The following is a 15,090-nucleotide window of genomic DNA, read 5'->3' on the forward strand; positions in this document are numbered from 1 at the left end:
TTTGTGTTTTGGTTCACATGCAGAATGCAACAGAGTGAATCACAATCCTCATGGACTTCGCATTGGTTCTTTCTTTGCTAATTTCCTTAATCTGAAATGGAAGTCAGAGCAAAATAAGTGTGAGGAACTGGGTGGGGGGGAAATAACAGACTCCAATGAGAGACTGTTGAATTGGAATTAATTTGCAAATTGGACACCATTAAATTAGTCTTGAATAAAGACTGGGAGTGGATGGGCCATTACACAAAGTAAAACTATTTCCCCATGTTTATTCCACCCCGCACCCTACAGTTCCTCACATCTTCTTGTTAATTGCTGGAAATGGGCCATTTTGATTACGACTACAAAAAGTTTTTTTCTCTCCTGCTGGTAATAGCTTAACTGATCACTCTTGTTATAGTGTGTTTGGTAACACCCATTGGTGTGTGTGTGTGTGTGTGTGTGTGTCAGGGGCGGCTCTAGGAATTTGGCCGCCCCAAGCACGGCGGCATGCCGCAGGGGGCGCGCTGCGGGTTGCGGGTCCCGCGGCTCCGGGGGACCTCTTGCAGACGTGCCTGCGGGAGGTCCGCTGGTCCTGCGGCTCCGGTGGAGCATCCACAGGCATGCCTGCGGGAGGTCCACCTGAGCCACGGGACCAGCGAACCCTCCGCAGGCACGCCTGCGGGAGGTCCACCCGAGCCGCCTGCCGCCCTCCCGGCAAAATGCCGCCCCAAGCACACGCTTGGCGCGCTGGGGTCTGGAGCCGGCCCTGGTGTGTGTGTGTGTGTATATATGTATCTTCCTACTGTATTTTCCACTGCATGCATCCGATGAAGTGGGCTGTAGCCCACGAAAGCTTATGCTCAAATAAATTTGTTAGTCTCTAAGGTACCACAAGTACTCCTGTTCTTTTTGTGTAGAGAGTGTCACTTATTTCCCTGCATGGCATGCCTGGAGTGATGGATGAGGGCAGGGAGGAGTCTTTACCTCAGACATGGCAGAAACAAGGGGTAGGAGGGACCCAGGGGCAGCTTGAAAGGTGGAGGGAGCCAGGGCTGACTGGGGAGCCTGAAGAAGTTAGTCTGCATCTAGTTCCTACTGTAGGGAACAGCCCAAGAATCTACTTTTGCCGAGGGGAAGGGAGCAGTTTTGCTCTCTTCCCCTGCACAAAGCGCAGACCCTGCTTCTCACCCCTTCTGGCTGCCTGCCTGCAGCAGTGGCTGCTATTTTCTAGCCTGCAAAGGAAGCTGCTCTGCTCATCCATGCATCTGAAGGGAGAATTTACCCTGTGAGATTTTCTTCCCTCTCAGACTGCTCTCTCTGTGTTTAAAGCATCTGCTAGGACATGAGAAACCAGGGATTGGTGAGGAGGGAATTTGGAGAACATTCTAGCTCCAAATATGGAGCCAGGTCTTTCATTCCTTGTTCACTCCAATCTCCTGTCAATTCAGTGTTGCCAACTCTCTATTATTTATTTATTTATTTAAGTGTGAGCCATATTTTTGGTGGGGTTTTTTTTCTGGAAGCCCCAGCTCCTGGAATCCTGTGATTAAGTGAGAATTTCCACTTTCAATCAAAAAAACGTTTCTAGCCCTTATGGGAGAGAAGCTTGAAAACATAACCCAAATGCCCTCAAAAGGCTCACAGCTGAAAGCAAAGAAAAGGAGTCCCATATTTATTATTTTTAAAATCTCATAAGTTTGGGGGGCTGGACTCCTGACCTCTAAATGCTTGGGGTTGATGTATTGTTGACTTCAGTAAGAGGTAACCGTACATAATGAGCACGGATTGGACCCTACACTGTCACACATCTCTCCCATTTTCCAATTTTGCGAATAAAGGTGTAACCTTTCCTAACATTTGCCCCTCTGTTCTAGGTCACTTTCCAAACAAGGCAATGCCTTCAGCGGGAACCTTGCCCTGGCTCCAAGGGATTATCTGTAATGCCAACAACCCTTGCTTCCGCTACCCAACGCCCGGGGAATCCCCAGGTGTCGTTGGAAACTTCAACAGGTCTATGTAAGTACAAGATCTTGCTTTTCCTTGTGACCGTTCTCAGGGGACAGCCAGTCAAGAGTAAGATGAGAGTTGTGGGAATAGCAGCTGGTGGTTAGATTGGAATTAAGGGCTAAGTTACTTTAGTCACCACCAAGTGCTGTGTTCTGTGGTGGTGCTTTCCCGCAGCTGGACTTTGAAGGAACCATACAAAGAACCTATGGCTGCAGTACACAGCAAGTCCTGTTATAGATAGCAAACGATTGTGCAAACCCAGTATAATGTATAGGAGAAAATCCTGCCGTCCTCCCTCGTATTTACTCAGGCAGAGCTCCCAGTAAAATAAGGAGTTTTGCCTGAGTAAGGAATGAATATAAACAGAGGTAGAATTTGGCCTATAGAGAGGAGTCAGGCCTATTCCTTGACTGAGAAGCTGTTTAGTTTGGGAGATGCCAGGTTATGGACAGGGTGTGGCCTTTTGTAACAAAGGCGCTAAAACCCCATCAAAGCTGTTGCATCTTGTATGAGTAAGGGCAGGAACAATAGTGGTGGTCTGGAACAATGGCCACTATGGACTCCTGAGCAATGAGAGTGAGTGAGTGAGATGGAGGAGCATATGCCTTCTGCTAGTCACCAAGGAGAATACAGACTGTACGTACAATGTGCTGTGTCTGTAACATGAATAGCTTTCGACTACAGCCCTGTGTTAGGGGTTGGTGTGACTCTGCATTGCTCCCACAGTGCGATGACATGCCAAGGCAGTTGTGCTCTGCTGAGAGCAGGGACTCCAGCTGTGGTTGGCATCCTTGTGCCATTCCCTTACCATCTCACTGTGCCCACGGGATGGTCAGCCCTAATCTGTCCCTAAGATCACGGTTATAATCACAGAACAATCGGAGTTCAGGGTCAGTTGACTTTGTCTACCTGGAAAAGAATTGTAAAGAAAAGGGGATGTATTTGTCGAGGTGCTCTATAAGCAGTGTGTTTACAAACAGCTAACTGTTTTATCCTAGCAGAAAAAAACAGACAAACCTACCAGAAGCACCTCACATCCCCCTCATCTTAAATAACTGCTTTCAAATAACTTGAAGGGTCCCAGTGTGCTTTTTTTTTTTTTTTTTAATCTTTCATTACAGGCCACTTTTATTTAGGCTTCCTCACTTTGTCCCCTGGAGGTCTCTTAACAAAGGTTTCACAGTACAGGAGAGGGTTGTCTTTGAATATAAACAAACTGAGACATAAACCTGAGCCTGTGGAAGTTGGTGCAGACAGCACCACCAGGCTAATGATTGCATTGTCTGCTTTTCCATCCCTGTCCTGCAGCATTTCCCGCTTGTTCTCTGATGCCAAGAGGTTGCTCTTGTACAGCCAGAAGGACAGCAGCTTAAAGGATGCTCAGAAACTCCTGGCAAAACTGCAGAAGCTTGGGAACTCTGGCTCAGGTAACTCAATGGGGAAAAACCTTGTACATTTGGCAGCAGAGTTTGCTGCTGCTGTTAGCTGGCACTTTTGAAAACTTATGTTGTTTATTTTTGCAATGGGTGGAAAGGGCATAGTGTATGTTCATTGTAATTGCTCATCAGATCCCATCACATGCTCGGGGTTCAGCTGATCGCCATATTTGGGGTCGGGAAGGAATTTTTCTCCAGGGTAGATTGGCAGTGGCCCTGGAGGTTTTTCGCCTTCCTCCGAAGCATGGGGCAGGGGTCGCTTGCTGGTGGATTATCTGCTACTTGAAGTCTTTAAATCATGATTTGGAGCATTCAACAGCAGAGTCAAGGGAGAGAATTAGTTCAGGAGTGGGTGGATCGGCTTATGTGGCCTGCATCTTGCAGGAGGTCAGACTAGATGATCATAATGGTCCCTTCTGATCTTGAATTCTATGATTAATACATGTGTTTCTCCAGGATGAGTGTTCTGTGCTCTCTGTCTTTCTTTCTGGCCTACGGCAGCCAACTGCAACAGCTGTTTTTAATGTAAAATTGCCTCTTCCTAGAGCTGAAGTGAGCCTCATTTGAGAAACTGCCAATGTTGTAGCCCGTTGCATGCATTTTTGGAACATACAAGTTTGTTAGTGATTTCAAAGGCAAATGACAAAATAGCAAAGCACGTTTCCAATACAGCTGGCACTGGCAGGGAAAAAACCAAACAACAAATCAAAGATACAAAAGAACTTGGGTATGAAACAGCTGAAGCTGAGTCGTAGCATGCTAAATCAAAGCAGATATTATCTAAAATTAATTACCCGACTTTCCTTCTAATGTGTATTGAGGGCACTTAATTATTTGATGTAGTCTAGAAGGAGTTAGATGGCATTTTGTTTTGGAAACTGATCAGTCTTAGGTACTTGTGTGCCCTCCATTGCTGTAGTATCTGAATGCCTTATAGTGTTTCATATATTTCTCCTCACAACACACTGATGGGGGAGGGAAGTGGTATTTTCCCCTTTCTCAGATGGGGAACCAAGGCACAGAGAGGTCAAGGGACTTTCCCAGGGTCACACCGAAGGCTATGGCAGAGCAGGGAACTGGAGCAGAGTTTCACACATCCCTGGCTAGTAACATCCTTCCTCTTGTCAGTGTAAATGCCATCTAATTGGGCAGCCTTTATTAAGAGTTGCGTACTCCCTTTTAACGGAATAAATATTTATTCTATAGTTTATTTTTCATATACTGCCTATGTTCTGCCTCTCCTATTAGAAATGGTGATGGGGGGCGGGGGTTGGTTTAAAAAGAAGTAACCTTCTAAAAACAAATGGAAGCATCAAGTTGTGGACATGCCTCTAGGCCTTGATCTTTCAACTGCCTCTGCACAGCCAGGCTCCTGCACCCGTGTGGAGTCCTGCTGAAGTCAGTGGGATTTAAGTACATGTGTAAAGTTAAGCACATGCTTAAGTGCTTTGCAGAATTTGGGTCTTAATGAGGAACCGCATGATTTTATTACTGTGACATTTCTCCCACATGCACTATTTGGTGTCCATTCATGATTCTTGTTTAGGTCCCTGTCCTGCAACAACTTCACTTGAAGCACTGCAAGTAGTTTATCATGTCAGAGTTAGATTATATACTCTTTGGAGCAGGGCTTGTTTCTTTACTTCATTTCACATCCTGGAGCTCTCAGACAAGTGGGTATGTATTAGGACTCGACAGATCCACTAATATATCTGGGGTGGGGTGGGTGACTAGAGTAGAACTGTGCACAAGGTTCATTTAGAGATTCAAAACACCCCAGATCAGGGCTCTAAGCAGACCAACAAACACCAGCCTAGGCCTACAACATTTCCAGCTTGTTTCCTTCCCTTCTGTCATGGGCCATGTCTGCACCCTTTTGCTTTACCTTTGTCTTTGGGGCACCAGTTGTTGAAACCCCTCCCTGTCAGGCTTGGTGCCCCTGCCTTGGGTTTTTAGGGGCCCTAAATGGCTGCTTCCCCTTTTTCCTCCTTTGGGGGCTGACCAATAGGGTCATTGTCTTGCCCCCAAAATCCACCAGGTCTCTAGAGCACAAGGAAGCGGCTTGATTTGCTTGCTCAGAAGGAGAAACACACACTCCCTGCTTCTTCCCACCCCTGCCACACTAACTAGGGGGTCCCAAATCTTCATGCCCCAGGTATGTTCAAGACAGCTGCTTTTGACAACGGCCCAATGCCTCCTGCAGAGTGAGTCTATGCCCTCATCCGACACACGTGTGCATGGAGAGAAACTAAGCCTGAGATTTTCTAAAGTGATTTTTGGAGGCTTCCATTTTTGGGTGCCCAACTTGAGACCCCTTAAAGGAGCCTGATTTTTCCAGAGGGTGAGTGCTTAGCACTTTCTGAACATCAGTCCCCTTTTAAGGTGTCTCAAGTTGGTGACTGAAAATTTGAGGCACATAAAATCACTAGTCAATTTTGGAAAAATCTTGTCTACATTTTACTGGTATGTCTTGTCCCCCTTGAAAATCAATGGCTGAACTCCTGTTGCCTTCAGATGGTGCTGAAGCAAGCAGTGTCCTAATTGGGAAGAATAGTACTTGCCAAAACCATGCCCAGAGGGTGTGCTTTGATATATTTTGTGTAGGGAAACTTGACACAAAGGTGAACTAGAGGCTGCTGGGAAGGCCAGAGGGAGGGGTTATCCTCATGAGTGTCTTGCATAGAGGAGCTCTGTCAGTACAAGTCCAAGCAAGGATGCTCCTGCTGTGTGATTATAATGCTTGGTGAATTTATTGCAAAAACAAGGCTCAAGCAAACACAGTAAAGACCTTCTTTCTATGATAAACTACATGGAAAGAAATCAACCAATTCAACTGTGTAAGTAAAGCACCCAACAGATTAGCCGTGATTCTGCATGTTTTGAACATGACAGTCCCTCTGTTGTTGGTGTGGCAAAGAGAATAAAGCCCGATTGTTCCTTCCATGTTACACTCACTTACAAACTCTTCATTAAAACAAGTCTGGAAGTTCCCTGTCAGCCCCTCCTGGGCCTGACCCTTTCTCCAGCCACATACAATAAAAGATCTTTCAGTTTTCTGACATGGATGACTATTTCTTACAGGACCAAGAGGAGGATGAGGGATATAGCGGGTGCCCTACCCATCCCAGCCACCCACCATTGTCATCTTCAATGGGGTTTACTGACTCTGTTTTGATCAAAGCTTATTGTTAGAAATTTGTTGGGTTTTATTTATTATTATTGATCAAAAAATTTCAGAGCTTTTATTAGTGGAAAAACTGGCCTTTTTGCATGGAAAACATGCAGAACACTTTAACATTTGAGGTTTTCATCTAAATAAAACATTTTGTTTTAAAATCAAAATGAATTTTTTTCACTTTTTGATCAGTTCACTATTTCTTTTCCTAGTTTAAAAACAGGGAAAGGGGGAAACCCTAAAAACTGAAGTTTAAATTTTTTTGAATCAAAATGATTATTACTATAAATTGAACATGTCCATGGAAAAAAATTGGAAAAAATGCAAACTTTTAGGAGAAAGAAATGAAAATACTTAGCATTTTAACTAGCCCTAGTTTATTATGAATGATTAACACTTACCATAGTAATTAAAGGCCTGAGCCAGCTCTGGGCCCCATTGTGCGAGGTGCTGGACAAATACCTAGTATGAGGCAATATTGCATCATAAAGGTTTTTATGTCAGTTGTAGGAAAGGGGTGAGGTCGCAGCTTATCAAGGAAAAAAAGATGACCTACTTAATTCATCCCTCCTCCCCCCATAAGGAACTATTTAAGGTTATTTTCTTCTTCCAGCCCCTTGAATTAAAAGGTAATCAGTATGGATCTGCCTCTATCTCTTGTACTAACATGGCCCTCTGTACTGTTGTGTGTGAGCACCACACAATCTTAAATTGCCACACAACATGCCTGTGAGATAAGGAAGTGCTGTAATATCCCTTTTACAGCTGGGGCACAGAGAGAAAGTGACATGCCCAAGATTACACAGGAAATCTGTGGCAGATCAGGGAACTGAACCTGGGTTTTACAACTGGACCAGCTTTCCTCTGCTTTGTTACACACTGGATTTCTACCAGTGTAACTCCACTGACTTCAGTGTATGCTTGGTCTAAGAGAGAGGAGGAGCAGGCTCCATAGGTATGTTCCCTCTCTGTGTTGCTGTTTTCCGAAGGGGACACACCTTAAGTCTGCAAGATCTGCTTGTCTTAGTGTAAAGAGGAGATAGCCACTGCTGTGAAATGGCATGGCAGGGTAACGGGGTACTGGCTGAAAAGGAAAAACAGTCCTCATGAGTGTTGTGTGGTGGTTTCCCCAGGATCATTTTGATATTTGTTTCATGTTACACCTAAGTAAATACACCAGAACTCCACTTAGGTTGTGGAGTTCTGGAGGATTTACAGTGGTGTAGCTGAGGCAAAACCTGGCCCTCGTGTCTTCTGCCCTCTTGCAGCGCATCAGAACAAATGCTGCAAGCACTTGTGGCTGTTTCCTGTGGCCCATTCTTCCTCATGCGTCTCTTTTCCTGGCTCAGCTGCTGGCACGGAGCCAAAACCTAAGACTCTGGGGAGTGCAAAGAGATGTTGGTTATCACTTGTCTGCAAAACATAGAAGCTCATTAAGGATTTTTACATTTATGGCATGAAACTTGTCAGAGAGAAGGACAAATGAGAGCTGCCCATGGAGCTCAGGCCAATCCTAACAGACTAAACAGCAGAAATTCTGGCTCTCTGCTGGTTGCATCTCACATATAAGCATCAAGTGCTCGACCTGGTAAAGGCATTTTGTTGGTTCTTGGCAGGATTTGGGGTGTTTTTAGGAAATAGACAAGATGGTTAAAGGGAGGGAGTAGGCAGATATAGAAAGGGGTCATACAGCATTTTGGTTCTACTCAGCTTGCCAAGCAGGGCTCTCTTGCTATCTCGCACTAATAACTAGAGCATGTCCTCGCTTTCCAGAGCACATGGGCCATCTGTGTTTCATTGGGTGTCAGATATCCACAGATAATCCAGGCAGCTTTCCTCCTCTTGTGCAACTGTGCCCCTTCCATTCAGCACAAGCTGTGTCTGCACCAGCCAAAGGCAGGGCAGAGTCCAGAGGTTGCATCTGACCCTGGCTGACCCCTCTCAGCTCATAGCAATATGCAGGACTCAATCAGCACAGCCACTGCCTCAGAGCCTTCTTCATGTAAAGCAGGTGCTCAGCACTGCACTTCTAGTAGCTGTTGCATCTTTTTCAGCAGCTGTTCAACTTTATCTTGCTGAAAAGACACTCTGAGTCGGGAGTAATAAAGGTAATAATTGGAGATATACCAATCTCCTAGAACTGGAAGGGACCCTGAAAGGTCATTGAGTCCAGCCCCCTGCCTTCACTAGCAGGACCAATTTTTGCCCCAGATCCCTAAGTGGCCTCCTCAAGGATTGAACTCACAACCCTGGGTTTAGCAGGCCAATGCTCAAACCACTGAGCTATCCCTCCCCAGGTGTCATCCTGTGAATGCCAGAAACAAAAGTGTGTGTGTGTGTGAGAGAGAGAGAGAGAGAGAGAGAGATGGCACCATATTTAATCTGCCCTATCTTTTGTCTTGAAGGCTGGGGTCAGCAGGAGAAAGGGAGCCTGGGACTGCTCTCAAACATCAGTAGTAGCTGCGCCTGTTGCCCACTGAGGCAACACAAAGTTAATTATTTAAAAGTCCTGTATTACCCTCCCCACTCCAAAAATGGTCCGATGCAATGCCAATTGAAATCATTGGGAGCGGGAGAGGGGCTTGCCTTTGCATCTGCTGGGTTTTGGCATAGGCCCTAAATCCATATAATAACCTTCAGGTTTTTTTAAAAAAAGAAGCCCTGCCTCTTTTCTGTTTGCTCTGTGAAGTGCACCTTGGTGTGGTTTTGGCATTGCTAATGCCGTCTTTATCTAAATCTGGGAGCTTATATCAGTTATTGAATCAGCATTTGCCAGAGTCCTTTGACTTTGGACCTCACAAGAAGTGAGCAAAGTGGGTCAGTTATATCATCATTGATCTGAAAGAGCCTTCGTGCCCAGGGCTCACGTACTGGGGGAGGAGGGAAATGCCCCTAGAGTGAGGGATGGGGAAGGCTAGTTACCGGTGGTTGTGATCGTTCTCTTCCTTTTCCCCTGTCCACATCTTCCCTTCAGATTTTTTTAATCCAGACTTATTTAGAGCAACCAAACCCTTACACTGACTGCCATTGGTCTGTTTCTCTCTTCCTAGCCTGAGGCTCCATTCCTACCACCACTAGCTCCTGGGGTTGTGCTTACTGCTGGGAGTTGTCCTGTTCCTCCCAACGGCAGTAATTAAGCACTGGGGTTCTGTTCATTTTAAGCACATGCTTAGCTTTAAGGGGGTGAGTAATGCTACTGAAGTGGGCCTGCTTGCATCTTAAAGCCAGACATGTGCATGAGCCGAACTGCGGCTACCGCTGGAGCATGCAGCCTCATGCTTTAGCACTTAACCTAGAAGGTACTGAGCACCTACTGCAAGGCACACTGCAACCCAAATGCCTTTTGTCCTCAGGGAGAGCTGAGGGTGCTCAGCACCTCACAGAGTTGGGCCCATTCTCCAGAAGTTATGGAAGCAGCTCTCCTCCCCCCTCTCCCTGCTGCAGGGGAAGGGAGAAACGAGTGTGATCTGCTGGAGATAGCACTGCTTTATTTTACAGCCCAGCCAAAGCTCTTTGCACAGATACATTGTCTCATTACAAAGTTGAATGCTACAGAAGGCTTTCAAATGCTATAAGCACTGCTGCTTAAAGTCCCTGGTAGCTAGTGGGCCATCAATCACCAAGGAGCTTTTAGGACAAAAAAGTCAACAAGAATCAAAAACTAACCCCAGCCAGGTGGCAGAGCTTCTCCCTTCCCCTTTGTTGTTGATACGTCTAACAGAGCAAACTCTTTGGCACTGAGAGAAGAGCCAGAGAACAAGAGTCAAAGACCTGAATGATGTCCTGCTCCAGAAGCATGACACAGCCACACAGCCCAGTTTGCAGTGGTTGCTCTAAGATACTGACTGTGTGGCTCCCAGCAGCAGCATTTTAGGTGAGAATGAAGGGTTCATAGGGATGGAGTTTGAGTTTAGCAGCTTTCAAGAAAAATTCCCACACTGCTTTTGCAAATTGCATTGTTGTGTGAAGGCACTCTATGGAGTTAGCCCTGAGACACAGCCCCCCACAAGCAATACTAGGTCTTTGACTCAGTGTTACTATCTTGCAGTGTTACTAAAAATCAGAGGGTAACACTTGGCCAAATTCCCTCTTAATTTCTAGGAATCACACAGCTGCAAATCAGTCAGCAGTTGATAGTCAACTCATGGCTTCCACGTTCTAGGGACACCAGAATGACAGTCTGCTTTTTCACTACGTATTCTGTTAACTTCTTACAAAAACAACAGGGCAATGAAACAGACAGACCTACAGAAATATCCCTCTCAAGTTGTACTTATACCTCAGGCTTTCATTGTGAGCTGCAACTTGCCAGACAAGGTTTCAGCATGGACTGCCCTTAAAGTCTTGCCCTCCCCTTTCCATATGGAATCACTTGCTCAATTAACATTACTTAGTAATATTACAGTAGCAGCCAGAGGCCTCTACTGAGATCAGTGCCCCATTGTGTGAGGTGCTGCATGTGACAGTCCCTACCCCCAAAGTGCTTAAAATGTAAATAGACAAGGGAAATACTATTTTCTTCATTTTGCAGGGGGAGAACTAAAGCATAGACAGAGGAAGGGATTTGCCCAAGGTGTCACAGTATGACTGTGGCAGAGGCAGAAAATGAAGCCAGGTCTCCTGCGGTCTACATTAGTGCCTTCCTGTATTCTCAATACTGTCCAAAAGAGCAGTTTTTGATTGTTTTTGGAAGTGGAGGTTCCTTTAGCATCTCACTTTTCTCCATCTTCTACCCACTTGCTTCAGAGGTCACATTTTGTGGTGACCCACTGGCTAACGGAAGGGTTGGATCTGACTCCTTCCAGACCCCACAAAAACTGGTCCGATTTAGAACAAGGGTGGGCCTAACCTCCACTGGCTCAGGAAGCAAGCTGGCAACCTGATCATAAAACTGCCACACAGCAGCATCCGAGGCTCAATCCTGCAAGGTGCTTCGTGCCCACAATCCCCATACTTTAGCCGGCAATGAGGATGCTCAGAACTTCATCTCATCAGGCCAGTTTTATAATAGCTTGATAAAAATTGGCCCAGTAAATTTGAATAAAAAATGGAGATGAGGCAAGTGGTTGGTTTGTAGTAGAGACAGCTTATTATTTGTTGTTTATTTTCTCAGGGTAGAAAACAAGTGTCCTATATCCACATGCCAAAATTCCAGTACTTAATATGGGGATGGAGGGACTTGTTATGCTTTCTGAGTAGTTCACGTCTCGGTTCTGCTTTGGCACCACACATGGAATGACTTCAACTTCTAAATAATGCACTGATTGAAGAGGTATATAAGTAGACAATTAAATGATAAACCAGGTGGATTCAATGAGACTTGAAAACAGACCAGAACTGCACACCTTCTGAGAGTGTGAAAGCAGAGAGATGTTATATCCTTTGGCAGGCTAGATACTTGCCCAAATTTTTCAAATGTTTAATATTTCTTTGGATTTAAAGAAGAATTACCCCCCTCCCCCCAAAAAACAAACACAAAAAAAGCTTTAGGTGTTCTAATGATTAGGCTTACAAAACTGATGACCATCTAGCAGTGAAAATAATTCTATAAATAGTGAATTATTTGTATTGCAATAATGCTTAGAGGCCCTAAGCAAAATTAAGACCCCGCTGTGCTAGGCGCTGTACAAACCCCTATTAAGAAATAATCCCTTCCCTGAAAAGCATATGCCCTAAATACAAATTTCATTCATGATTAGTTGTTGACTTTGATACATAGAATATCAGGGTTGGAAGGGACCTCAGGAGGTATCTAGTCCCATCCCCAGACAGATTTTTGCTCCAGATCCCTAAATGGCCCCCTCAAGGAATAAACTCACAACCCTGGGTTTAGCAGGCCAATGCTCAAACCACTGAGCGATCCCTAGTCTGAGTGCAGTAGAATTTATAATTAATTGATACATTGGGTATAGTGATTCATACTTTTTGTTTACAAGTGTAACAAGGGTTGTCTCCATAGAGTTTGAATAGGAGCAATTATGCTAATTACCCAGACCTCCATGAGCCTGGGCAGTTGCATTTAGGAATGTCTGAGCCCATCCATAGAATATTAAATAACTGGAAAATCTATAAACAAAATAGTAACATTCTGAAATTTTCATTAAAACAACATCAGAAACACACACTTCAACTATATAATGCCTGAATCTATAACTTTCACTCCATGCATCTGAAGAAGTGGGTTTTTTACCCATGAAAGCTTATGCCCAAATAAATCTGTTAGTCTTTAAGGTGCCACTGGACTCCTTGTTGTTTTTGTGGATACAGACTAACACGGCTACCCCCTGATACTTGATGTTTCAATTGACTTACATTAAAAGGGCTGCACCTTTTTGCTTTGCAAATCCCAATTTAGCACTCTCTGCCAACCCATTTTATCAGAGCCCCTTTATACAGGTTTCAACATCAGGCATGCTTAACTATGTTGCCTATGCAGTTTTGGTGTAGCTGAGAGCATGGATCTGGCCCGGCATCCGCTGCAAGCCAGGGGAGTCTTTGCATTGACTTCAGTGGACACTGAATCAACATCACATTATGGCAATAGCATAGCCTCACAAGAAACTTTGGTGGCCACCAACTCTTGCTGGTGATTGCACTGAAGCTTTTTACTAAAATACTTAATTAAGTTTAGGAAAAACAAATATGCCTATAAATATGTGTAAATATGCACAGATACATGTCCAAATCATTGTAATTTATTTATGTGGGGTTTTTTTTTGCAGACTCAGTAATAAAAAATGCTGTGAAAAGAGATATTTGTATGTGCATTAATATCACTTTTCCCAGCACACTTAGTAGCTAGCTGGAGGGCTGTGATAAGTGATATTAACTAACATGGAAGTATCACTTATCACAGCCTCCCAGCTAGCTAGTAAGTGTGCTGGGAAAAGTGATAGTTGCATGTTTGTCAATATTACTTTTCTCAGCAAGCCTCAAGACAAATTAAGCCCAGATGGGGGGATTATAAGGGGTGGCAGAGGGGCCCTGGGGCAATGGGGGATGGATGTGGGGCCAGGGGGAGGCAGCAGGGGCCTGGGGTGATGGGGTGGGTGAGCTTGCATGGCTGGAGCCAGTGGTCAATACCTGCTGCTGTGCAGTCAGAGCTGGAGGCCGCGCGGCAGAAGGCAGGGGTAAGAGCCTGCAGCCATGTGGATGGGGCCGGGGTCAGCACTCAGAGCTGGCTGCTGCCACACAGCTGGAGCATAGGACCAGGGCCTGGTGCCAGGGGCTAGAGCCCAAAGCCAGGACCACATGGCTGGAGCTGGGCATTGGCACCTGAAGCCCTGCGGCCAGGCTCCTGAAGTCGTGTAAGTGTAGCCTGCTGCCCAATCACCCCAAGGCTGAAGCCCAAGCCCCTCCCCTCCTCGAGAACTCCCCTTGCTTCTGCAGCAGTGTGTCTCGCCTGTCTCCAGAGGCTATGCAGTGTGGCGCATCCAGGAGCAAGGAGGGGCGGAGGCTGATACTTTGCCCCTCCCCCCCGTTACCCCCCAGGAGGTTGTAGTGGCTGCATGAAAAGCCTGTGGTGGCGCATTTGAGAAACACTGGGTAGGAGACAGGGTTGTAGACTCTCAGAAATACGGGCAAGAGAAAGGGCAGGGAGACACCAAGAGACTACTGAAAAAAATGGGCTTTAACCTAAGAGCTCATTTAAAAAAACACATTAACAAAGTGTCTGTGATAACAGCTGTATGAAATAGTCGCCCCCCCATCAATTCATCAAACCCTCATTTAAGGACAGACACAGCTGCCTTCAAACCCCACTGTTTGTGCTCAAGTCTAACCAAGCCTTCGTCCTAACCTGACGGGGCCAGAAACCAGCGTTATAAACCCTTGGCTCCGCTCTCTTTTGGTTTAATCTAATCAGCCCCCTTCACCTTTTTTCTCTCTCTCTCTTTTTTTTTAATGTGTATCTTTTCCTCCTCTCTTTCCTTAAAACACTTTCCTTTCTCACTTTGCCCTGGAAGGGACCACCACCAAAAACCGAACAAATCAGAATGAGAACAAAGCAAGCAACAAATGTATGTAGCACTTTCCCACTCTTCAGTGGGGAGCTGTCCGCCCAACACCACACGGGGCTATGTAAAGGTATAAATAGCAGCACTCACCCAAGGACCCAAAATGGAGTCTAGCAGTCCCATCATGCAGTTTTGCTTCTCTTGGTTCTAGAGAACATGCTGCCCCACACACTGCTCTCAGGTATGAAAGGATAGATCTGTGCTCTGGGATAAGGCAACTGGGAGTAGTTAACTCTGCCGTGTGCACTTCACATATAACTCAGTGGGAGCTTTCCATACAGTTAATCCCATTGTGTGCTTTGCTTTACCTACCAAAACTAACACTTTGGTGACCAATTCAAGCAGTTTTTTAGAAATGTCTCCGTCTCAGTGGTTGAGGTTTTCAGAGCAGTCAAGGGTATTGAGACATACAGGGTGGAAGTTTCAAACGCAGTCTATGTGGGCTATAACTGCTCCTGTTGAAGTCATGGAGAGC

The 15,090-nt window shown here is 45.5% G+C and overlaps 1 protein-coding gene across 5 annotated transcripts in view; it reads left to right on the top strand.

The window, feature by feature from the left end:
* The window catches only part of ABCA1 (ATP binding cassette subfamily A member 1), a 140,436-nt gene that overhangs the window by 31,727 nt on the left and 93,619 nt on the right, over positions 1-15,090 (top strand). For all 5 annotated transcript variants that reach the window (XM_039544424.1, XM_039544425.1, XM_039544426.1 and 2 more), the window contains 2 exons: positions 1,857-1,998; positions 3,298-3,416. In XM_039544424.1, the coding sequence (XP_039400358.1) occupies positions 1,857-1,998; positions 3,298-3,416 (261 nt within the window). The remainder of the gene's footprint in view (positions 1-1,856; positions 1,999-3,297; positions 3,417-15,090) is intronic.

Source organism: Mauremys reevesii, linkage group 6 (assembly GCF_016161935.1).
Source record: "Mauremys reevesii isolate NIE-2019 linkage group 6, ASM1616193v1, whole genome shotgun sequence".
NCBI lineage: Eukaryota > Metazoa > Chordata > Testudines > Geoemydidae > Mauremys > Mauremys reevesii.